The sequence below is a fragment of the Stegostoma tigrinum genome, chromosome 3 (genome assembly GCF_030684315.1).
Source record: "Stegostoma tigrinum isolate sSteTig4 chromosome 3, sSteTig4.hap1, whole genome shotgun sequence".
Classification (NCBI taxonomy): Eukaryota; Metazoa; Chordata; class Chondrichthyes; order Orectolobiformes; family Stegostomatidae; genus Stegostoma; species Stegostoma tigrinum.
Window position 1 is genome coordinate 31583138 of NC_081356.1, and position 24526 is coordinate 31607663.

General features: G+C 40.2%; 1 protein-coding gene across 1 annotated transcript in view; it reads right to left on the reverse strand.

Moving 5' to 3' along the window:
- LOC125450706 (protein shortage in chiasmata 1 ortholog-like) overlaps positions 1-24052 on the reverse strand; it is a 41058-nt gene extending 17006 nt beyond the window's left edge. The window contains exons 1-5 of the mRNA XM_048526770.2: positions 24031-24052; positions 21210-21372; positions 11728-11830; positions 7559-7712; positions 6847-6954 (exon numbers count right to left, since the gene is read on the reverse strand). Of these exons, the coding sequence (XP_048382727.2) occupies positions 6847-6954; positions 7559-7712; positions 11728-11830; positions 21210-21372; positions 24031-24052 (550 nt within the window). The remainder of the gene's footprint in view (positions 1-6846; positions 6955-7558; positions 7713-11727; positions 11831-21209; positions 21373-24030) is intronic.
- Between the last annotated feature and the right edge of the window lie 474 nt (positions 24053-24526).

Consider the following 24526-nt stretch of genomic DNA (forward strand, 5'->3'; position numbering starts at 1 on the left):
ATGATGCCACCTGAAGGTTGCAGGAACAGCAACTCATATTCCGCTTGGGAACCCTGCAGCCCAATGGTATCAATGTGGATTTCACAAGCTTCAAAATCTCCACTCCCTCCACTGCATCCCAAAACCAGCCCAGCTCCTCCCCACCTCCCTAACCCGTTCTTCCGCTCACCTTACTCCTCCTCCCACCTCAAGCTGCACCTCCATTTCCTACCTACTAACCTCATACCGCCCCCTTGGCCTGTCCGTCCTCCCGGACTGACCTATCCCCTCCCTACCTTCCCATGTTTACTCTCCACCTATCTTCTGCTCTATCCATCTTCGGTCCACCTCCCTCTGTCTCCCTATTTATTTCAGAACCCTCTCCCCATCCCCCTTTTCTGATGAAGGGTCTAGGCCTGAAACATCAGCTTTTGTGCTCCTAAGATGCTGCTTGGCCTGCTGTGTTCATCCAGCTCCACACTTGATTATCATGTCAGGAATGCGATGGGATACTCTCCACTGGCCTGGTTAAGTGTTGCTCTATACTCTTGACACTGTTCAGAGCAAAGCAGCCAGCTTAATTGGCAGCCCATCCACCTTCTTGAATATTCACTCCATTCACCATCAACACACACAGGCAACCATGTGTTACTATTTATAAGATGCACTGTAGGAACTCATCAAGACTCCTCTTACAGCAACTTCCATATCAGTGACCTCTACTGCGTTGAAGGGCAAACGCAGCGGATGGGCAGAAACATCATCACGTGCAAGTTCTCCGCAAACCACGCACTATCCTGACTCGAAATTATATCACTGATCTTCCATAGTTGATTGGTCAAACAGCTGGAACTCTCTTCCAAGCTGCACTTCAGGAGTCCCTACACCCTAAGCCACTGCAACAATTGAAAAAGTCAGATTACAACCACCTTCTCCAGTGCATTAAAGATTGGCCTGAATAGCAAAGGCCAAACCCATGAATAAATAAAAACAAGTTACAAGCGAGTAGGTGTCGGAGGAAAGTGTAGTATGGGGACATACCCATAAAGTTGACATGGGCATATCAGAAGCATGGTTGGTCTGAGGGGCCCTGGCTATTGGCTGTAGGGCATAGATTGGCTTGGATGGATCATGGAGACTGAGGTGGTGAGAGCAGAAGGGTTCTTTTTTCTTTCTAGTCCCCATGAAGGCTACTTAGAGTGGGAAAACAGAAAGTGCAACTTTATTTAGGTATTCACAAATGTTGCCGTAGCATCCAGGTCTGCGGGCCAAAAGTTAGAAAATGGGCTTAGTCTAGTTAGATCTTTGCTAATCAGTATGAACCAAATGGCCTCTTCTGCGCTGTAAACATCTACAAGTCAATAAGCAATCCATTAAACCTTACTGATTTTATTTTCATTAAAAAATTAAATAAATGTTATCCAACTATTGACACTTCTACATATTTCAATTTATCACCTTCAAAGAGCTAAATAGCAAACAATAATGATCTTAAAATCAATCTAAAACTCATTCTAAATAACTTACATTGTTTCAATTAGTTTCTGATCATTGTGGGAGTCAAACTAATCTGCACGGTTTGTTAGAAATCTAAACTTACTTTCACTTTCAGGGACTTCAAACCTTTTTCCAGGCCAATACTCCTAAATGAATTTCTAAATTAGAATAAATTCTAAAAAAGTGTATCTCAGGGATTGAAATTTTCTAACTGTGGTCAAGGCCAGGCATCCATTTCAGATTTTTCTCCAGCTCTTTACCTGCTGTTTTATTGCTCACTCACTTTAAAGCTACTTGAATGCTCACTGCATCTCTGCCTGGCCTTTCCTTGCCTTGCCTTTTTTTACATTAAACCACCTCATTAAGCACAAAAAGGCACACAATATTCGCAGGCACAATGCCAAGCAGCTTGTAACTGGTGTCAGCAATGATCAGTTAAGTTGGAGGTACATGTTGGTCTAAAGCAACATGCTACTTCAATGTCATCCCTACAGCACGTACCAGCAATTTGCACAGCAAACTCTACTGCATGTGGTCCAGCCAAATGGTGATATCTCAAATTCTTAAGGGAGGAATCCTCAGTCAACAATCTGTCAGTCAGTGTGTATAACCACAGTCAGATAGGACAGTGTCTGATCTCAATCCAGGGACTTTGACAATGTTAGTTAGCATCTTGGGGCAGTCAGGGTCGGGGTTCCACATCACTGTGGTCAAGGATGTGGCCAGAGTCAGGTCCTACAGGTCCAGTACAACCAGTCCAAGAATTCGCAATAAAGCAGTCAGGGAGTCACATGGAGTTCAGTCAGGAGTCAGGTGAGTCATCAGTTGGGACTATCCTTTAAAGTCAGTCAGCAGAGGGGTGGTGCCAATGGTCTGTCCTGGGCATCTCTTAGTGAAAGTCAGGGGCCATCGCTGTGATAGGAAGGTTGGGGGAAAGTCAATTGTAGGGATTAGAAACAGCATGCTGGGATTTATGGGGGCCAATAAATGAGACAATGGGAATCTCAACAAGTAAGGATGGACAATAATAGTGTATCATAGGACACAGGTTACTATGGGTGAAAGGGATTGCTAAATGATTATCTCCAGCACCCTGGCTTTGATGGGGCAACAATGCATCATGATGCCTGGCATGGGTAAGCTGTAGGGCCAGGGCTGACAAGGTAATTTTGGCAGGGTGGGGAAATGAAGACTTAAATGAAATAGGAGGGAATGTGTGGCAGCTCAGAACTCTTGAGGTCAACGAGGAGTTTAAGGAAGAAAGAAATATAAAGGTCAGGTAGGGTTCCCTAGATTAATCTGCAAGTGCAACCTGTAGTGCCTCCTACGCTCATCCCAATCACAAATGCACCATGGAGCTGGAAAATTACTGCAGACAGACCCAGAGCGAGCAGAATAATCATCTGTTTTTTCACTGAGCAGGCAGGCTTTTCTTGTGGGCAATTTGACGCTCTTCAAGGGGCAACTTCATTAATAAGGTAGTAACACAGAGACAGATTAAAGGCATTTGTAACCATAATTCCCAACAATGTGGATACAAATAAAAGCAATTACAGTGGGTGCTGGAAATCTGAAATAAAAACACAAAGTGTTGGGGAAACTCAGCACAGAGATAGGAACAGAATTAATGTCTGAAGTCAATTTCTGAAAAAGGCACACCACATTTGAATTATTAACTCAGTTCCTCCACGGATACAGAACACAATCCACAATGAGAATCAAAGATCTCATTAGCTGCATGAAGGAAGGGAGCTGATTTTCTCTCATTTTGAACTACCTTGCTTGAGTGATGTAAATGGTGGGGGGTGGGAGACAAAGGTTTCAATAATTTACACAGTATCTTTGTGCTACTTATGCTGGTCATAAAGTCCATTATGTCAAAGTTCTGTGCAGATGACTGTCCTTATTCAAATCTTCCATGTCCCATTGCATCAAGGACTATGCTAAACTGTCAATTGTGTGTGATGCAAATGTCAAGTGCTCACATTACTAAGAATCTGATCTGTTTCTGATACTTCCTGGAAAGATTCATTAGAATCAGTGGATCCAGACACAGAACGGGTCTTCATCACGATGACTGCTGTGCAACAAAGGTGCAGAGATACTGAGAACGGATGCACCAGCGAGCCCAGGGCCAGTAGCAACCTCTAGCAGCTGCTGAACAGCTCTATGTGAAGAAGTCGCTGCTGAAAGTATCTTCAGGATGCGAAAGAGTTCCTGGAGTTACCAGAGTTGATCATCGCATTGTGGTTTATTCCAGATAAGCTGAGCGGGACACATTGTGGCCACAGACTGAGGACATCCAGGGACATTATCGCTCAACTATGTCGTCTGCTGGTGTAGGATTTGCGACCTAAACAGGAGGGTAGCCATCTTATCCTCGTGGCCAACAAGATGACAATTGTGCTAAATTTTCATGCAGCTGGCTACTTCCAAAGATCTAGGAGGGACTTACGTGGGATCCTTTAATCCTCAAACCACTGACACATCAACATTGTTACCGATGCAATTTGTATCAGAAAACACCACTTTATCTTATTTTCCTGCGACAAAGTCAGTGTTGCAGGCCAGCAGTAGGTTTTGTTAAATAGCTGGCCTCCCCAATGCAGACCACTATAAACTGTACACAAATTGTTTTGAAAGCGTCATGTCAGTATCATCAGTACCACATTTCAGCAGTAGGTACAAGGTACCATGGGAGCTGCCATAATAACTAAATCCTTAGAAACGTTCATGGGGTTTCTGCTTTGTTTCAAGGGCCAAATGCCTCACAAGATGGTTATTGGAGACAAGGGCTAACCTCTGAAACTATGTCTGACGATTCTGTTATGTAATCCACCTGCGGTCCATGGTGAAGCAGACAATAAAACTCCTGAGATAAGGTTCCAATGCTTGAAGCGGTCCAAGGAGGCATAACAGTCCAAACAAACTGTGCTGCATAAGTGTTACATGCTGTGTCCTACACAACTGGAGGAGGCAAAGAAGTGATGTAATGGATGCTGAAGAGCTGGTCGAACAGCAGTAGTCTTCCAAAGAAGGTGATGGGGACACTGGGTAGAAAGAATATCATCTTCAACGTTGTAGGGCAGTGTGCCATCAGATACAACAAGGCAGATAAGGCTTAACAGATTCCCAATTTCAATAGATGTGAGTTATATGATGTGATCATTCGTTGACTGCGAATTTGTTGTTGCTCAAAAGTGCAAGCAGTCCATGTTTGTTTTCAGCAGTCAATGCAGCTCTGTTTGTTTGCTTCCTTCTTCTTCAATTTTCTGGTTGTTCAACAAAAAAACGCTTTCAACTGTTTGAAGGCAGTTTAGTTACAAGACTTCCCTATTCCAAGTCAAAAGGGAAACTAAAAGACTCCTCTTGGCAATGGGTATTTCCCTATGGTGTAAAAAGCATGGGATGCTCTTACATTAAACAAAGGCAAGCGTTTTTTTAATTATTCATTTGTGGGATCTGGGAGTCACTGGTTGGCCAGCATTTATAGCCCATCCCTCATTGCCCTTGAGAAGAAGATGGTGGTGAGCTGCCTTCTTGAACTGCTGCAGTCCACCTGCTATGGGTTAACCCACAATGCCCTTAGGGAGGGAATTCCAGGATTTTGGCCCAATGATGATGAAGGAATGGTAACATATTTCCAAGTCAGGATGATGAGTGGTTTGGAGGGGCACTTGAAGGTGGCGGTGTTCCCATTTATCTGCTGCGCTTGTCCTTCGAAATGGAAATGGTCATAGATGTGGAAGATGCTGTCTGAGCATCTTTGGCGAATTTCTGCAGTGCATCCTGTAGATAGTACACACTGCTGCTACTCTGCAGTGGTGGTGGACGGAGTGGATGCTTGTGGATGTGGTGCCAATCAAGTGGGCTGCTTTGATCTGGATGGTGTCAAGCTTCTAGAGTGTTGTTGGAGCTGCACTCATCCAGGTGAGTTGCAAGTATTCCATCACACTCCTGACTTGTGCCTTGTAGATGGTGGATAAGCTTTGGGGAGTCAGAAAGTATGTCACTCGTACAGTATTCCAAGCCTCTGACCTGCTCTTGTAGCCAGTGTTTATGTGATGAGTCTAGTTGAGTCTCTGGTTAATGCTAACTCCAGGATGTTGATGTTCTGAGTCCAGCTAATATCATTCCTGGATAAGTCAGATCCCCGTAAGATTAGCTTAGATTAGATTCCCTACAGTGTGAAAATAGGCCCTTTGGCCTAACAAGTCCACAGTGCCCCGTAAGGAATCTGGGCGAATTGAACATATTCTGATCTGCTTTGGTTTTAAAAAAGTGGTCTCTCGTTGAAATGTAAGCATGTAATGCCGCAGACCTTGCTCTACTAATAAAACAGAAGATATTACAGAAGAAACTAAGATAGAATGATGCAAACTACCCACTTATAATACAATTGCAAAGGATTTTAAACGTACAGCTCAAGTTATAATCTCATAATCCAAAAACACCACTTTGTCAGTTAAAAAGAAACAAAACAGAATTTGTATAGTACCTAAAACACACCTCTGATACAGGACCTATTCATAATATTCACACTAGCATCTCTGTATTTAACAGTGATAATGGGAACTGCAGATGCTGGAGAATCCAAGATAACAAAGTGTGGAGCTGGATGAACACAGCAGGCCCAGCAGCATCTCAGGAGCACAAAAGCTGATGTTTCGGGCCTAGACCCTTCATCAGAGAGGGGGATGGGGAGAGGGAACTGGAATAAATAGGGAGAGAGGGAGAGGCAGACCGAAGATGGAGAGAAAAGAAGATAGGTAGAGAGGAGAGTATAGATGGGGAGGTAGGGAGGGGATAGGTCAGTCCAGGGAAGACGGACAGGTCAAGGAGGTGGGATGAGGTTGTAGGTAGGAAATGGAGGTGCGGCTTGAGGTGGAAGGAAGGGATGGGTGAGAGGAAGAACAGGTTGGGGAAGTGGAGACAGGCTGGGCTGGTTTTGGGATGCAGCACTGGAATTGGAGGTCAGATTTTAGCATGCGTCTAACACAAATATTTATTTTAAGTTTTATTTTCACACTATTCAGAAAAGTTGTCAAATGTGTATAGTTCTCAAAGTTGAATCTGGGCTTAAATTGAAGACACAAATACAGAAAATCTAAGATATGTTATCAGAAAGACTTAGCAATAATGCTTCCAAAATATATAAATTAAAAAGGCTAAATAAAACTAAAGATGTAAAGCCTTATTCTCCATCTTTAAAAAAATGTTTCTTTTACTTATTATGAAAGTATAAATCAATCTTCCATGAAAGCCTAGCAATTTACAGACTCCATCAAATCAATCTTTCTGAAGGTCCTAAAATATCTTCAACTTAAACATTGACAGTTTTACCTAAGAAACAGGGCAAGTCAGCATTACCTGGCTCATTAACCTCTACTGCAGAGTCATTAACATCTTCATTCAACAAAAAATCGATTTGGCCGAATTCAAATCTTTCTAACTCCAAAATCAATTTTATTTTGAAATCTACAATGAAAAAAAAAGAAACATTTGAATGACATTAATAACTCAATTTCATTTTCCACTGGGTCTGAAGTGGTCCCTGGGTTGGATTGCTTTATCATGAGTTCCACTGGACTGAAGTTGTGCAGCACGCACATTTTGCAGATCTTCTAGTCAGAGTCAGAGACGGAACATCAGACACCGAATGCGATTTAATCTGCACATTTACCACTTTACTTTGAAGCCTATGCATCTTCTAATGTTGGGTTGAGCAGGGACGCAGTGATGAACAGATTCTGATAGTTTAAATTTCCACCTAAGTACCACAGATGTGTGCATGTTAGGAGTTTCTCAGGGTCATCAGTGAAGTAAATTGAGTTGGAGGCCTCCCCATACATTGGAAGATTTGGACAAATATTAAAATTGCATTGGAACCAAGGCTCATTTTGGAATGTTGCTCAATATAGATCAATTAGGTTCCCATCTGATGTGGGCTAAAGCACTGATAGGCTACTTCAAAACTGACAAAACCACACAATGGAGGAGTAGTAAACTTGGAGTAGTAAACTCTACTGCTAGTAGTCTCTGGGTGTTAACAAGACTCAAATTGGATGCCAAAGTGACTTACCATTGTCTGTAATTATGTGTTGTGAATCAAAACTCATTACATCTTCCGTTGTCAGAGGCAAAAGATCTTTGATTTCTGAAAGTGGCAATGTGCGTTTAATCCAACTTAAATCCACCATATTGCTAATATTCAGTTCAACAGGCAGCATTAAAGACTGTCAAAAAGAAATATTGTTATACTTAATTTATTAATATTTTCTTCCTTTCACTATTAACCAGTTGCTTCAATGCCTCAAATACCCAGAGTATTTCGCAATTTCTCATTTTTCATCATGTTGAGTGATCAGAAATATTGTGTTAGTAATTAAGAATAATAAATTTATATGTACTGTGTGCTGACCAATTTCTTCTACTAGAAACAATCAATAGAATTTTTAAGGTTAATACTTTCAAATTGCTGTACAGTCGTAGACCTATCATAAAAAAGGTGATCTACTATTTAGAGATGTTCTCCTAGAAATAAATGATAAGATAAATCTGAATATCAACATTGGACAAATCATGTGGTAATTTTCATTTCTATTCACTGTTTCAGTCCGAACAGTCTGCCAGCCATTATTGCTGAGCACAATATGTTTTCCGCTAAAATAAATATGCTGAAGAACACAAATAATGTTAACTAAAATTCATTCAGTATTCACAGGTAGGATGATATCACCAATGGGCAGTTTTCTTCTGCAAATTCCATGTGTGCGAGTGTGGAAAGATTTCCTTCTTGATTTATATTCTGGCTTAATCTATAATAAAACATCCTAAAGATCTTCCAACAACCATAAAGAAAATTGATCAAATGAAAGAGGATACAATAACAGAGTTGACAAAAGATCTGTGAAAAGAAGTGAATTTGGGGCAGTGACTCTTAAGGGGGAGAATAATATGGAGCCTTGGAATCTCAAAGAACAGCTGCCAAGCATGTGGCAAAGTGACTGGGTGGGGTGGGGAGGGTGGTGGTGGTGGAGAAACAGAGTTCGGGAAGAATGTTTGGGTTTGACTGGAAGAAGTTCAAGATGAAGAAGGCATAGTTGATTAAAGTCTAATGAATGCTTAGCTGAAGGAAACAGTATCCCATTCAAGTCTGGATATTGGACAAGTATTCTGACAACCGAGGGATACGGAATAAGTCAAGAAAATTTACAGTTGGATGTTGACAACACAGATATATAGCCTGATGCCCATATCTGCAGATGTGATGATCAAGGGGCAGCCTGCAAATACTTAAGAAGATGGAACCACAGAGCTTTGCTACATTAGATCAATCAACAAAAAGATGACATTGCTGGAGGTACTCTGGCCTCAAACAGATAGTTATGATTGCAGCATAGTAAATGTAATCCTACTGAGCTGTGCAGCTAAGGAGATGAGCCACTGGAAGAGCATGTTGTGGTCAAAGGCAGCTATGAGACTGAGGAAGATCAGGAGGGATAATGCGTCATAGTCAAAGTCACAGAGGAAGCCCCCGAAGCTTTGGTTAACTCTGTTTCAGTACTGTGGAGGGGCAATAATTTTGGAAAGGTTCAAACACGGAGGTGTGGGAAAGTTGAGCATGAATTAGGGAGGTGATGATGCTTACAAGGACTTCAGTGCAGTCTAAACAAAAAAATGTTATAGAGCTAATAACAGCAGCTTTTTAAGATAGTGAAGTTTCTCAAGGTTGAGATAATATTAATGAAGTGTTGCTTTCAATTTTATCACAAAAATTCCATGCAGCTGTAGCTCTGAAATGTACAGAAGAAAATGATGCTTTGTCTTTGAAAAAAGAAGTTTAAAGGACAGAGGAGGCCATGTTTCATTAAAACTACCAGTTTTTCACTAATCCAGAATTGCTCTGCTGTCACCCAACATCCATATATCTTATGATCTTTCACATAGTCATCCATCAGTCTCTGCTTCAACCGCTGCCTTTAACAAAATAATCCATGCACTGACTCGCTGTGGGTAAAATAAAGTGTGATCACCCCATAAGCAGAGAAGCTGTCAGGCTCAACAAAGTCACGGATCCTGCACAATATTTCCTATGGAGCTGCTATCATATTATTCTGGTTATTCTTATCACCTGAGCACTTTGGTTGGGGGAGGGGCTTTGCACCTAGATTGTTTTCCTAATTCTTTGTCATAGTTACTGAAGAGTAGGGAAGAGAAGCAGAAGTTAAAATGAGCAGAAAACCAATACCAAAATTAGTTATGCAGCTGAATCTAACTTCTGACTTGCAGTGAACGCCACAATAGATTCACTTCTGAGAAGGCAATGGCCTGGTGTTATTATCGCTGGACTGTTAATCCAGAGAATCAGATACCATTCTGGGGCCCCAGGTTTTAATCCCACCACGGCAGATGGTGGAATTTGAATTCAATAAAAAAAATCTGGAATTAAGAATCTAAGATTACCGTGAATCCATTGTCGATTGTCAGGAAAAACCCATCTGGTTCACTAATGTCTTTAGGGAAGGAAACTACCATCCTTACTGGTCTGGCCTGTATGTGATTCCAGACCCACAACAATGTGGTTGACTCTGAACTGCCCTCTGGACAATTAGGGATGGGCAATAAATGCTGCCTAGCTAGCGACACCCTCATCCCATGAAAGAATAAAGAAAAACAAAACCATTTGTTACAAAATCATTGATCATCATCATCATCATCATAGATTGTGTAACAGAATTGCAAATAAACTGCTTTCCAGCCATCAAAAGATAGTGGCAGCATCAGTGGCTCAGTAGTTGGCCTTGCTGCTTCACAGCACCAGGGGCCTGAATTCATTTCCAGCCTATGGTGACTGTTGTGTGGAGTTTGTGCACTTTTCACATGTCTGCATGGAGTTCCTCCAAGTGCTCCAGGTTCCTCCCACAGTCCAAAGATGTGCAGGTTAGCTGGATTAGTCATGGAAAATGCAGGGACAGGGTTACAGGAATAGAGTTGGGGGGGTGGAATGCTCTTTTGGAAGCTCAACAAGCTGAATGGCCTGCTGCCACAATGTAGGAATTCTAAGATTTTTCACAATTATAAAGTGCATTGTTCAATTTTCTGCAGAGCCATCCCTAATCTAGAGAGGGCAGCAATGCATTAGAATTTTCTCAGCGAAGTCAGGCCAGACTAAAACATTGGCCCGAAAAAGTAGTGCAATGGGGGAAAGTTAACCTAAAAATGGATGAGGAAGTTGAGTTGGGAAGGGGAAGGCAGAGTTTAAGCATTAAGTTTTAAACTCTCAACTCAAACGCCCATCCAACCAACTTAATTCCAACTTTCACTGAGGTTGGAGGGAGTGAGTTTAAATATGAAAATGTGGATGCCACATTGCCATTCAGCCTTAACTGTTGTCGCCACGTTTCATCACGGAACGGAACAACCTCATACAGGCATACAGATAGCAAGAACTACAGATGCTGGACTCAGGGATAACCCAGTGTGGAGCTGGAGGAACTTGGCAGACCAGGCAGCATCAGGGGAGCAGGAAAGTTAATGTTTTGGGTCGGGACCCTTCTTTAGAAATTTCTGAAGAAGGGTCCCTACCTGAAACGTCAATTTTCCTGCTCCTCTGACGCTGCCTGGCATGCTGTGCTCCTCCAACTCCATAGTGCGTTATCGCATTCAGGCACAGACTTGGTCATCCAATGAGCACTTTTGCATTGCCACCCACATCTAGTTTGCCTTTGACTGGGTGCTCAAGACCACTGACTTTCCACACCAGGGGGCAACATATAATGCCCTCCTCTGTTTAGAGGAAGCAGGAGTATTTTCTTTGGTGGGAATGCATTGACACTGCTGCCTTCCATCTCTGCCCTGATTAAGTCTGGGACAGGAAAATTCACGGAATACACTCCTGTCGACCTTTGATTTGAGGCACTTAGATGGGTAAGTGATGCCTGCTTAAGGATGTCATATTGCACTGTTGGCATTCAACCACAAGAAGAAAGAGCCTGAAAAGGGAAAAAGACACATTTACAGAATGAAAGAGAAAGAGACAGGGAAAGATAGTACTATTGAAAAAGACAGAACTTTTATTGCTTCCTCCTTTTTGTGCTTATGTTCAAAGAACATAATCAAAATTATTAAAATATTAAGTTAATTGGTAAAAGTATAACACAGCCATATCAAGTAGTCTGGCATCACTAGCAGTAGTAAATTTATAACACAAGCCAAAAGCAAATTTCTAACCATTATACTTTTGAGTACCTCATCATCCAGCTGTGAAAATTGTTTGTGGTGTTCTTCAATCAATAGCATTTCATTTGTATTTTCAATAAGACTCTTCTCTGATGAATACAGCATGTGGGACCTGAAAGAGTTCAGGGTATGGACAAAAGAAGCAAACGCCAGAGAAAAACAAAACATTTTAAATGATAAGGCACTTTCCATTTAAAATTTGAAAATTAAAGATCCAAGAGAGAAATATTTAACAAATATTTGGGATGTAATATAAACCATTGTGGTATATCCAAAAAGGGTACAACTGAAGAACTATCATAACATTATAAATTTTATTTTCAAGATCTATGACTGGTTCGGTAGCTAAGATAATGTGTATAATGCTTTACTTAAAAGGATATAAATTATGATTGACTAAGATCAGGCACAGATTTGTAAATTACCAAGTACGGTATTTTTGCATAGTATTAAGTTGTTTAAAATAATAGCATTAACATCTGAACAAAAATATATTATTACGGTTTTAAGTGTTTGTATGTTAAATTTGTCAAGTGGAATTTCTACACAAAATGGGACCATGAACTATTGGTCTCAATACAAGCACCACTTCCAGCACAATCTTCAAAGCCCATGGGAGGTTCCCTGTTTTAAATATTCTTGGCAGGCAGCGCACCAAGATTATTGCATGCGGGTAACTCCCAAAGCAGATGAAGTGTATCATTATTGAGACAGAAGCTCAGTGTTCACAAATGCACTAAGTTTAGATAACTTTTATCTTGATAAATGAGTGCAAACCCTGAAATAATCTTGCTTCTGTATTTTAGTAGACCACCCTAAAAGCCAGAATTGGACCCCCAGATGGACATTACATCTAACAGCTGCAAGGCTGGTCCAAATTCTTTCCCTTCTATAGTTTTGTTGTGTACCAGCCGCAAAGAACTAAGAATTTTCATTCCATTCTGATGCAAGAAATCTTGTTTAGGTTTGATGGAGATTCAACTTAGAATTTTAATGGGTAAGGGTATGAGAGCATGAGGTGAAATCCCAGAGAAATGGCATTGGGTCAGGACCCCAATACCATCCTGCCCACTTCTGGGTTTGACCTTAGTGAGTTTAGAGACAATGGGGATTCCTTATGCAGCTGTCAGGAAACTAACAACATATTCAAAGAGATTATTAACTATTATTTTAATTCTGCATTCTGGCTTTAACATCCAGTCCATGTGTACCTTAAACTCTCTGTGTCTCAGCAGGGTCCATGAGGCAAACAGATGTTGTGGACTGGTTGCATAACAGAATCAATGTGCTGGGAAGGTTTTAAAGACTGCAAAGGTGCAGTCAACAAATTTGTGAGTAACCATTTCAAATGCTTGTGCTTACAGGGCTACTTCTGCTATCATAAATGCACCACTTTGAGTCTCGTTTGCAATTGTTCGGAGTTACTTTAAGTGCCTTGGAGTATACTCCCCATCATCTTAACTTCCTTGCTGTCAGCCTTCATTGCAGTATGGGAGTAATATTTGCGACAGCAGTTAGACCTGCGAAGAGGAGCAAGAAGATCTGATTTGCTACCCTAGTGCAGTAGCAGTACCAGTAACAAAGGCAGCACTAACACCAGCAGGTAATGGTCAAATGGAGTGTGTATGACGGAGAGAATGGACTGAGAGCTTCAGGTTGAAGGAAACAAGGACAGCATCCCAGGAACAGAGTAAGGTTCTTGAACATGATAGATCAACAATGCTCAGAAGACAAAGGCTTTAGTGGGGAATTGTTATAGCAGCCTCCTGGAATCAGATCTCCTCCAAAGAAGACCAGGTGACCAGGCAGTGCTAATAGCTATCAAAATCATAACGCTCCTGAATTTCTTGCCCTCTGCTCTTCCAGCGGCCTAGTTGTGATAACTCCTAGATATCACTGTCTATTGCTCATAACTGCATCAACCAGATCAGTGATGTTTACTAAGGCTGACAATTATATCAACATTGCTGTGAATGAGTGGGCAGATACGTAGCAGATAAGTTTCAATGCAGAAAAATGTGAGGTATGCACATTAGTTGGAGGAACACTAAAAGAAAATATAAAATACATGGTACAATTCTAAACAGGATGCAGAAGCAGGGGGATTTGCGTGTGTGTTGCGCAGATCATTGGAGTAGCAGGACAAGTGGAGAGAGCAGTAAATAAAACATACAACATTCTTAGCTTTACTAATTGGGGAACAGACTGCAAGAGCAAGGAGGTTATGTTGAAATTGTACAAGATACCTTTAGACCTGAGCTAGATTATTGTGTACAGTTTTGGGCACCCACATTAAAGGATGGATGCAAATGCACAAGAGTGCAAAAGCGATTAATAGAATGGTTCCAGGTATGAGAAGCTTCAGCTACGAAGAAAGATTGAAGAAGTTAGGATTGTTCTCCCCAGAAAGAAGTCTATGAGGAGATTTGTTTGAAGTTTTCAAAATCATGAACAGGCTGGACAGAGTAGATCGGGTGAAGCTGTTTCTGCTTGTAAAGGAAATGAGAATGAGAAGGCAGAGATTTAAAGTGATGTGCAAATGAAGCAAGGGCGGTGTGAGAAAAAAAATCCATTTCACACTGTGAACTGTTGGATATGGAATGCACTGCCAGGAAATGTGATGGAAACACGTTCAATTAAGGCATTAAAGAGGGCATTGAATTTTTGTTTTGGATACTAATGGTGGGGAGGGATTTGGGGAAAAGGCAGAAGACTAGCACTAGACAATACAGCCTGACTCGATAATAGGATTGGCCCAGGCATAGTGGGTCTGATGGCCTCCTTCTGCACTGTGTAGTTCTATGATTCTGTAAACCTGAAATTTATATGCAAATTTACTATCAACTATATTTACAAGTTATAATCACTGTCAGTTGAATTCCTATAGAACCTGCAAACATCTACTAATACATTGCTTTGTTTTAAATATTGAAGTTTGAAGCTTTACCAACATAGCCACATGCAATTATCTGTGACATTGCACGATGTTTAGTCTTCAGTTGAAGGGAAGTTAGATGATAGAGGGCGCATAATTGGATCAAACATTTAGATTATAATTTATTTACCATTTACCAATAAATCTGTTATTTTTAATGGCTGTGTTTGCTCTTGATGCATCTACAGGGGGTGGACTCACTGTATGATCGTGCCCTGCCATTAAAAGGCAATGTTTTTGAATCATTTGTGATCTGATTCTTATTGGATCTACAGAGACAAGATATAATATTATTAAGGCACACATTAAACACGAAACAAAGTACACAGGGTTTCCATCGTAGGGCAAATAGGGTGGTGAGATGAGCAATGAAATGCAAAGAGAATGGGGCAACAAGGGAGGGGGAGCAACAATGAGCACATCACACCTTGTTCTAGTATGGTAATGCACCATTGTGCAGTTGTCTTGCTGTAGAAGCTGGCTGAAGATACCAATGATTAAGGCTGTAAAATATGCATATGTAGAATATTCACTAACTGTATCAGAGGGATATCAATACACAATACCTCAGCCTTTCAAATAAGTAACACAAAATTATGATAAATTGTTCTGAATTGTAAGCAATGAGCCCTTGGATCATATTGCAGAAATTCAATCACCTTTTAGACTAAATGCTTTCAGTGATTCTCTAAAATAGTTACAATCAAATCTTTGTTCTTGATCATTGCAAAAGCATGCTGTTACTATAAATCTCAATTTGTGCTAAAATTTCATTGTAAAAATACTGTTAGAGGCCTGTTTAGTGCTCTTGATGTTTTGATTTCTTCTTAACAAATGCTTTGCTGCCTCCAGAAACACAAATACCCAAACAAATTTTGTGCTTCTGGAGTTTGCATCAAGTCTTCATTCAATCAAGCAAAATCAGTTACTTCAAAGTCAAATGAATACTATTGGTCTGTTTAATGATCCCTTATTTTTCAGTGATTAGAATATTATATAGTTATGACATTCAACTTCATATGCAAAAGCAAGCTTTCTTTTCATGCAGCTTCCTGCTATGATGTCTTGATCATCTTGCTTCAAATGTATAGAACCACTGCACCTGGAATAGTGTGAGCAGTTTTTGATCTCCTTAACCTAGGTGATATGGAGACCAGACCCAACGCCAATCTTCAAATATTTGCAGCTCAGTCATTGAATATCACCATGTTAGAGATTTAATGATTTCTGGAGATTAATGACATCAAAGAAAATGGGGATAGTGCAGGAAAATAGTATTAAGGAAGACGATCACTCATGATCTAGAATGGCAAAGCAGTTTGAGCAGCTGATTGGTCTATTCCTGTTTCTACAACCCATGATTCTTTTGGAATACAAGCTTAAGTGTGCAAGACAAGACATGGGGGTTCTGTGAGCAGTAGCACACAGAAGAAATTCAATACAGAAAAGTCTAAAGACACGAGCTTTGAGAGGACTAATATTGAAACAGAGTAGGATTTTGAGAAGTGTAGCAGAGCGGAGAGACCTTGAGTATAAATGCTTAAAAATAGCAAGATGATACGAGTTAACAAGCATGTAGGTTACTTGGTTTATAAACAGAGAAATGAAATGTTAAAGAAAACAGATCTTGCTAAAACTTCAGAAATTGCAGGTCAGACATCAGCCTGAGTATTGTAGATAATAGTGGGCCTTAGAAAAAGTGCAAAAGATGTTTTTGAGGATGTTATAATAGATAATGGACTTCGATGATGAGGAGACTGTGCTCTTTGAACTCCAGAAGAGGTGACCTGCAAGAGATTTTCAAGATGATATGAGATTTTGATAAATGGGGGAAAAGAAATCCTTTGACAAGTAGTTCAAAAACTAGGTGTTAATTCAAAATCATTGGCAAAAGATCCAGAAGGGAGAGAAAGAGACTTCTTTTCACTGAGTTGTCAGGATATGGAACATTCAATCCAAACTGGTGGTGGAAGATAATTTCATATATAATTTTATAGCTGAGTTGAAGAGATACTTCAGGATAAGGTTACAGACCAGACATTGCACATTAGAGACTAACTATGGTTGATCTTTAAAAGAAGCAGCACATACAATAAGCTGAACAACCTTCTTCTCTGCTGTAAATTTCTATGAATTATCACTTTTATAATTCACTCTCCTTCAAGTAGAACAACTACAGAATTAAAAACTAAATCAGATCCCTGTCGATCTTTGACTTCTTTATAAGTCTAATTTTCAGAAGATTTGCAAAGGCTGAGTAAAATGGGCTATGATTCTTTTTTCCTTCATATCAAAGTCAGTATGATAAAATGACAGTGCTTCTGAGGTTGAATCTTTCTAAAGTTTTATAATGGGTGACTGCAAAATATGCTGAATGGCTGTAGCTATATCTATCCAATACTTGCTGATCTGAAAAATAGATTAAAAATAAATCTTTTGAACCCTTTATTATTAGGAAATCATACTTTGATATATTTAAGAATATCATAGATGAAAGACTTTTCACATACTATCTTGTGTTTGTATTGCATGTCGAGAAGCAGCTATCAATAGAATAGCTGATGTTATCATCAGCTACAATACCAGGTAATTGGGGCAGTGTGTAAAAGATTTTGACTTGGAATAGTTATGCAGGGACCACTTCAACTGATAGTTAAATAAAAGGTTCTGGTTACAAAGATCATCCCCATGTCTCCAAGCACATTCTGACGCTAATTCAAAGAACGACAGAAAACAAAGCATAGAGACTCTCGTAGTAAGCAATGTCTTGGCAGGGAAAGGATGAGCTAGCTGGATTGTGAGTCACACCAAGCAATCTGAAAACAGCCGAAATTCCCAAGGTCGGCTGGGCAGAAAACCTACTTGGGAACTCTGACACCGCATTCAAAATTTTAAAAAATCTCTCTACTCTCATCACCTCAGTCTCCATGCTCATCCATGCCAACCTATGCCTTGCATCTAATACCCATAGCTCCTCAGATCCCTGTGCTCCTGATACCCCTATGCCAACTTTTGTGGATATGTCTAAACACCACACTTTCCTCCTTCACCTACCCATTTGTAACTTTGTTTTTATTTATTCATGGGATTTGGCTTTTGATGGCTAGGCCAGCATTTATTGCCCATTTATTTGGTAATTCCAGATATTACTGAATTTAAATTTCACCATTTGCTATGATGGGATTTGAACCTGTGTCTCCAGAACATTAGACTGGGATTCTGGATTACTAACCTACTCACACTACCACTACGCCATCGCCTCCTCTTGAGGCACTGTACTGTCATTCCTTCATGGTTGCTGATTCAAAGTCCTGGAATTCTCTGCCTAACAATACCATGCCTGCCCCTGCACCCTAACAGCTGTAGCGGTTCAAAATTGCAATTGATTACCAGCTTCTCTAGAGCAGTTATGGTTGGGCAATAAATGCTGGCAAGCCAGCAACCCCCAGGCTCCATGAAAGAACAAAAAAGAAGCCCCTGAGAACGTAGGAGAAAAAATATAGTCTATTTCTTAACTGTTGCAGATGAGATTCTATTCAGAAAAGTACTCTCATTCATAATTACACATATTGACATCTCTAGGGACACTTGGTGACAGTTGGACACTTGTTGCCAATTCTTAACAATTTGGAGAGTTCAAAGGGGTTTGAACACCACTTACGTACAATGTTTTCCACAATTAATAATCACAAATAACATCTAACAAACATCTCAATCCCAGCCAGGAAAGAATCCCTGACCTGTGCCCAAAGGTGTCTTGGAACTATATGCACAGGGATATCTTACTTCTCCAAAGTGGTACGCTGACTATTCAAGAAATACACTAAGAACAAACCTGCTCTTACCAAGTTTAATCCACACCCCACATTACAAATACAAGGGGATTCTAAAATCTGATTTAAATCGCCAGTTTCCTCTGTCAACTATGGCCCACTGCTATTCTTGCCCTTATACAATGGAAGGTAAATGAATATATAAATGAAAGGTGTTGGGTTTGGGAGTAGGAATTGGAAAGCCCAATTTCTTCTGGCCTTTTAACCAGGCAGAGACACACCTGGCAAAATCAGGGCTAATGTTGTGATTGACCATACTAAGTCCAACATATGTACTCAGGACCTTGAAGAGAGTATAGGCTCATTTGTGTACGATTGTTACAGATTCTCAGAATATTGCAGCTATGGTGCCTTGAGAGATGAGCTAATCCAAGGCTGAAACATCAATCGGATGCAAGACTGCAGTCTAGAGAAGATCCACATTGAAATCAGGGCAGCTAGCAAGACAATTTGACCTACAAAACAGAACATGCACCTAATTAGATGGGATTTAGATTCTTCGTTCGGAATTGATGCAGTTCATCAAATACAAAGATTCAATGCACCCACTAACACAGACCTGAGCAGAAGAGGGCACCAAAGCCATTGGTAGGTACTGTTTCAGATGCTGAACTACAAGACCACACCAGTGTTAAATATGGCTTACCAGTGACACAGGCCGCATTCATGTGAGAAGAGAGCCCATTTTACAAGGATGCATTGCAGCTAGAAGCCTCTGACTCCCCTATAGTACAGATTCTCTAACGTACAAGAAGTAGGTGATTCCCAGCTAATTGAAAACCCTCTCCCAGGGCATGTGACACAACTGACAGTAGACCTTCAGGAGCAGGGAGCTCTCCATCAATGTGCACAATACAATATAAGAACTTGATATTGGGAGTACCCGTCTCCATTCTCTCTGATGCAGTACACAGGCTCAGACCAGAGATCTTTCAGCCCTCCACAGTCTGCCATCATGGGCTGGGGGAACCTCTTTTAAGATCTTGGACTGCAAGGCTGCAAGACTTTGGCAAAAGCATCAAGAAATCCGATGATTCTTGACGGCCTTCCAAACCAATTTTAATCAGGAAAACCCAACTTGGTTGAGGGCTCTTAAATGCAGCCACTACCAACATATACCAGCGGTCAAAAGGAAAGTGCCCTTCAGGAAGTTGGTACACAAAAATGCAGGACGGGTACCACCGACCAAATAACGAGTCAAGAGATGGAGACTCTGGGCCATATATTGCATTTTGGAGAAAGGCTGGGGTGGGGACAACCAACAAGATATCACAAACAATATTGATCAGCTGTAAGAGGTAACTCTGCACCTCACATAGCTCTCTAGGGATAGCGAGGAGGAGGTGACTACCAAGTGGGCACAGAAGTACTGCACTTCAGGGCTGCAACACAGGCTTCCAGAGAGCCAATATTCATTCTTTTCATAACAATTCTACTCGGAGAAGGTAAATAGCCATAATCAACAGGAGCAAAACCCAGCTCTACTCCAGATACAGTCCCAAGTACAGAAGTCCCACAGGTGCCAGCCCTCAGAGAAGGCGAGGGACAAACTGGAACAGCAGCAATCCTTCAGCCCAATACAGAAGCCAAGGCGAATTTTCTTTCAGATAATGGATTGAATACAACAAAGCCTTAGAAGGCCATCCAACTTTGAAATCCAGCTTAGAGTCCATTCAGCAGCAGAAAGCTTGAAACCCATTGCATAACCAGAAGCACACTCTAGTTTGAACCTAAAAGATGCCAAAGATGAGACCGGGAAAAGTGAGATAGGTTATGTATGGGATGTACACAATTTAAGGGAAATCAGGCAGGACCTCCTCACAACTCACTTCGAGGGAGTAGGCTCAGGGAAGTGTAAGCTACCTATTCTCAAGAGAAATTGAGAGACAAGGGGTTCACAGAAAGCAGAAGAATCTGCAGTTCACCAGTAGATACATCTGGGGAAACCATTACACCAGAAAATGTGACAAAAGTTGCTTCAAGACACCCATCACGTGGCAAGCTGTGTGTTACAAATCAATCCCACCCATGGATATGTCACATGTACCACAAGTGATCAGGGATTGGGGTCTTAAGCTGTTCCTCGCTGGACAACTGATACTGTGACCACACAATACACACACCTGGTGGATGTCAGCGTTACTCAACTGAGCAACAATTGGAATAACAAGACAAATGGTTCATCCTATCAGCATGTGTAGTGAATTACAATATAATGTATAGAACTTCATCAAAGAAAATGAAATTGATATTATTTATCTTTGCTCCTTCGAGGAAAGTGTACATGAAAATGCTAGTTCTACCTGTCCTCCATGAGAGCCAGGAATATGGTCAGTAATTGAAACCTCATCGTAAGAGACTTGGCGGGGAGGGGAATAGACATAGGTTAATGAATAGAAACATAAACATATTGGAACACACGTTAAATAATCAAACAAATATAAACACTCTGGGACAGAATGAATACTGGGGGTGGGGGAGGTGTAGTGTAAGGGAAGCAGCTACCAATAGAATAACTAATGACATCACTAGTTGTGGCAACAGGACATATGATATCAGTGTGTAATAGGTCATGCAGAATCCTCTTCCTGATATGAATAAATCGTACATAGTTCAATAATAGATTGAGGCTACGAAGATCTGATCCATGTCAATCTCCAAACACGTACAACAATTTCAGCTACACATCTTCAGCTGATCTTTCAAAAAAATGTTTTGTTCACCTGAAAAACATTTCTTCAGTCAAAGGCTTTCCTTTCGAATTTACAAATGGATCCTTTAAGGAATATATTTTCAATCTGCTACTGAGGTTATGCAATCTGGGTAACTGTTTTTGAAATTCAGACAGATAATCTCCATATACCATTTCATCATGCAGAAAAAGATCTATAAGAAAATTAAATGTCATTTATGCAAATTCCCAATTTTGTATATAGCTTCAAACCCAGCAAAATCACATTTCTTTTTGTTCTTTCATTACCTATTATCTATGATTGCTCCAGTTTAATACCACTACCACACAAGCAAATTCAATATTACATATAGTAATTAAAAGAATAAGTACTTTTCACAGCTGTATAGATGGGGGATGACAGAGCAAGAAAATAGGAAAAAGCTACATTGGGACAGCTCCCTGATGCCTGCTTGTCTCTGGGAAAATTTCCTAGGGTGGGCTCGGAACAAAACGAGCAGCCTGCTCCATAAATGGACCAATAATTAGGCCAATTAAGGCCTCAAACAGGGGTTATCAGACAAAGACTGGCCACCCAGCAATGTGCCTGCTCCTTGGAGATTGCCTCTTACTGGGTGGTCAGTGGGCCACCACAGGCTGCATTAAATGGCTACATCAGGAGGTTGCAGGACTCAAAGGATTCCAGGAGGAGCTGCAGGAAGTCTTTGAAGGATTTATCCCTCTGACTGAGACTCTTCACTCTAATGCATCTTCTTTCACTTCACTTAAAAGAAGGAAGCCTTTCTGAACTTTGCAGTTGAGAGGAATGCTGCTGAGATCCATCTTTACAATTCCTGATGGGACAGCTGTCTGGACATTGTCGTGGGCCCTCCATTTGCCTCTATTACCCTTAGTTTATCCACTATTGTTAAATGGAGGGGCTCTTGATCTTTTTGGATGTCTCTGGAAAGAAGAAAACTGACATCTCACCGCAGCCACTTCTGGCTTGGTAAGGACTATAGATTTCCTTTCCTAAAGGACATTAGGAAATCTGATGTGTTTTTATGACATTTCAGTTGGGAACATAGTTCCATTAGGATCACTTTTAAATCCAGATTTCATTGAATTCACATTTCACCTTTTGCCACGCTGGGATTCAATCTATGTCCCTAGAAGAGTAAAATGAATTCTGTATTACTAGACAAGAGACCGAACCAGTACTGCACAGCCTCCCCTATACTTCCATTCTTCACTGTTGGTTCTAAATTCTAAAACTCCTTCCCTATTAGCACTGTGGATATCCCTACATCCCAAGCTCTGCAATGTGGTTCAAGAAAGCAGCTCCAACGATATTACCACTATTCCATCAGCTTCCCTACATACCTGGGGAAGAACTGCTTTATACAACTGCACTTCCTACTGATCATCTTTTCAATACTCTCCTCACTCTCAAAATTCCCGGAAGACAAGATGAATTTTCAAAGAAGTAAAAATTTTATCTAGCAGGCCTGTTTTCGCTTAGAGGACAGCTGCCTTGAATGACATTTTTTTTCAGAAAAGCAGAACAAAAATCTTTTAAAAAGGCTAACAAAACTAATACAAAAGGGGATTATGTTATGTGCTATAGGAAGTTAGTCTGAAAATGAAACCACTATACATAGGTGCACAGCAATGAGGTTGCATTTCGGATGATATTGTGTAAAATTCCATAATTTGAAGACTTTCAGAATATATCTCAAGTTCAATCAATCCAGATCAAAAGCCTTTTAAAGTAGTGAGCCCACACTCAACATTTATTCTTTTGCTCTCCCAGCTAAAAATGCATTGGATGTTGTGCTAAGTTGGTCAAATTAGTCTCAAGCATTGATTGACTGTGGCTTTGTCTAAATAAGACAGTAAAATAAGTGATTAATAAAATCACAGTGGAGCAACTCACTTCAGCATGTGTATACCTGTACACCCAGCCAGACTGAAGGGTTTGCAGAGTTGCAATATTATGTACATACAGTTCCAGGGCTCTTGTAATATAGTTGTATGTCCCTTCCTCTGAGCTAGGAGACCCAGGTTCAATTCTCACCTGACTTCAGAGATGTGTAATGGCATCTCTGAATAGTTTGATTCAAAATTGCATTTAGATATTTTTGAAGTACTTAAAGGTGAAATCTTTTAAAACCAAACAGCACTTAAAAGAAGGCAATTAATTTCATCCAGAATATTTACCCCACTATGAAATGAATTGTCCAAATTTTCACAGCACATTTGCAAGGTTATTTTAAAACAGCTCAAAATTTTATCTGGGGAAAAATATGTAACTTTAATACTTAATTGGATGGTGACTACAGAGTTTTCTGAAACTACTTCTTCAATCATGATGAAATATACGGTACATCACAAATCAGACATTACAGTTTTTAATCAGTAACCTATATAACACATCACCCAAACATTAAATTTTTCTAATAAGGAAACACTCACATCAACTCATGAGGTACCTTAAGTGAAGAATCGTCTTAATATACAGATGTGCTCCTATATATAGCAGCAGGCTGAAAGTTGGAGGTACACATTATGTATAGTAAATCTTTGTAAATATACTCTTGTAAGCTTGTAAAGACTAGGCTCATGATCAATTCATCATCACCTGGTTATGTGAGTTATAACAACCGTGTTTTCACAGACAGCACAAAGGAGGAATACCTTCACATATGTCATCAACCTGTACATTTATACCAATAAGAGTTGAAGTGTAAACATATTGACACTCACCATATTAAGTGCAAACATTACTTAACAAATAGTTCACATTCAATTAATATTGAGATATTTATTAAATTGAATCCACAGTTTTCATTGAATTAATGTCAACACATTACCTGTTTCTGTTTGTGATTTCATATCTGTCCGGTTAATAACCTCAAATATCACTTGTTCATCATTTGCATGGTGTTGAGCATCTCTTCTTAAAAGTGTGCTCAGATCTTCTGTAACAATTTGAGAGCTAGGGTTTGAACTTGGCACAATCTCTAAACCATCACAGCCAATCTGGTCTGCTATAGAAGGAATACATACTCTAAAAAAAATTAATAAAAAATCAATACATAGTGAGAAGAAATTAAGAAGGGCATATCCAGAAGATGATGGCTATCATGTACATTATGACAGGTAAGATACTGATAAAGTTGAATGCCTCCATATATCTTATGCATTTGATTATGCCTTTAGCACTGTAGATCATTTCAGTAGGAATAAGTAATACTGGACATGTAATGAGTGTAAATGTTCAATGTCAAGTTCAAACAAGCTTTATATAAAATCACAAACCTATCAGAAACTTTCTCAAATGTGAAAACCATTAATAAAGCTCCAGAA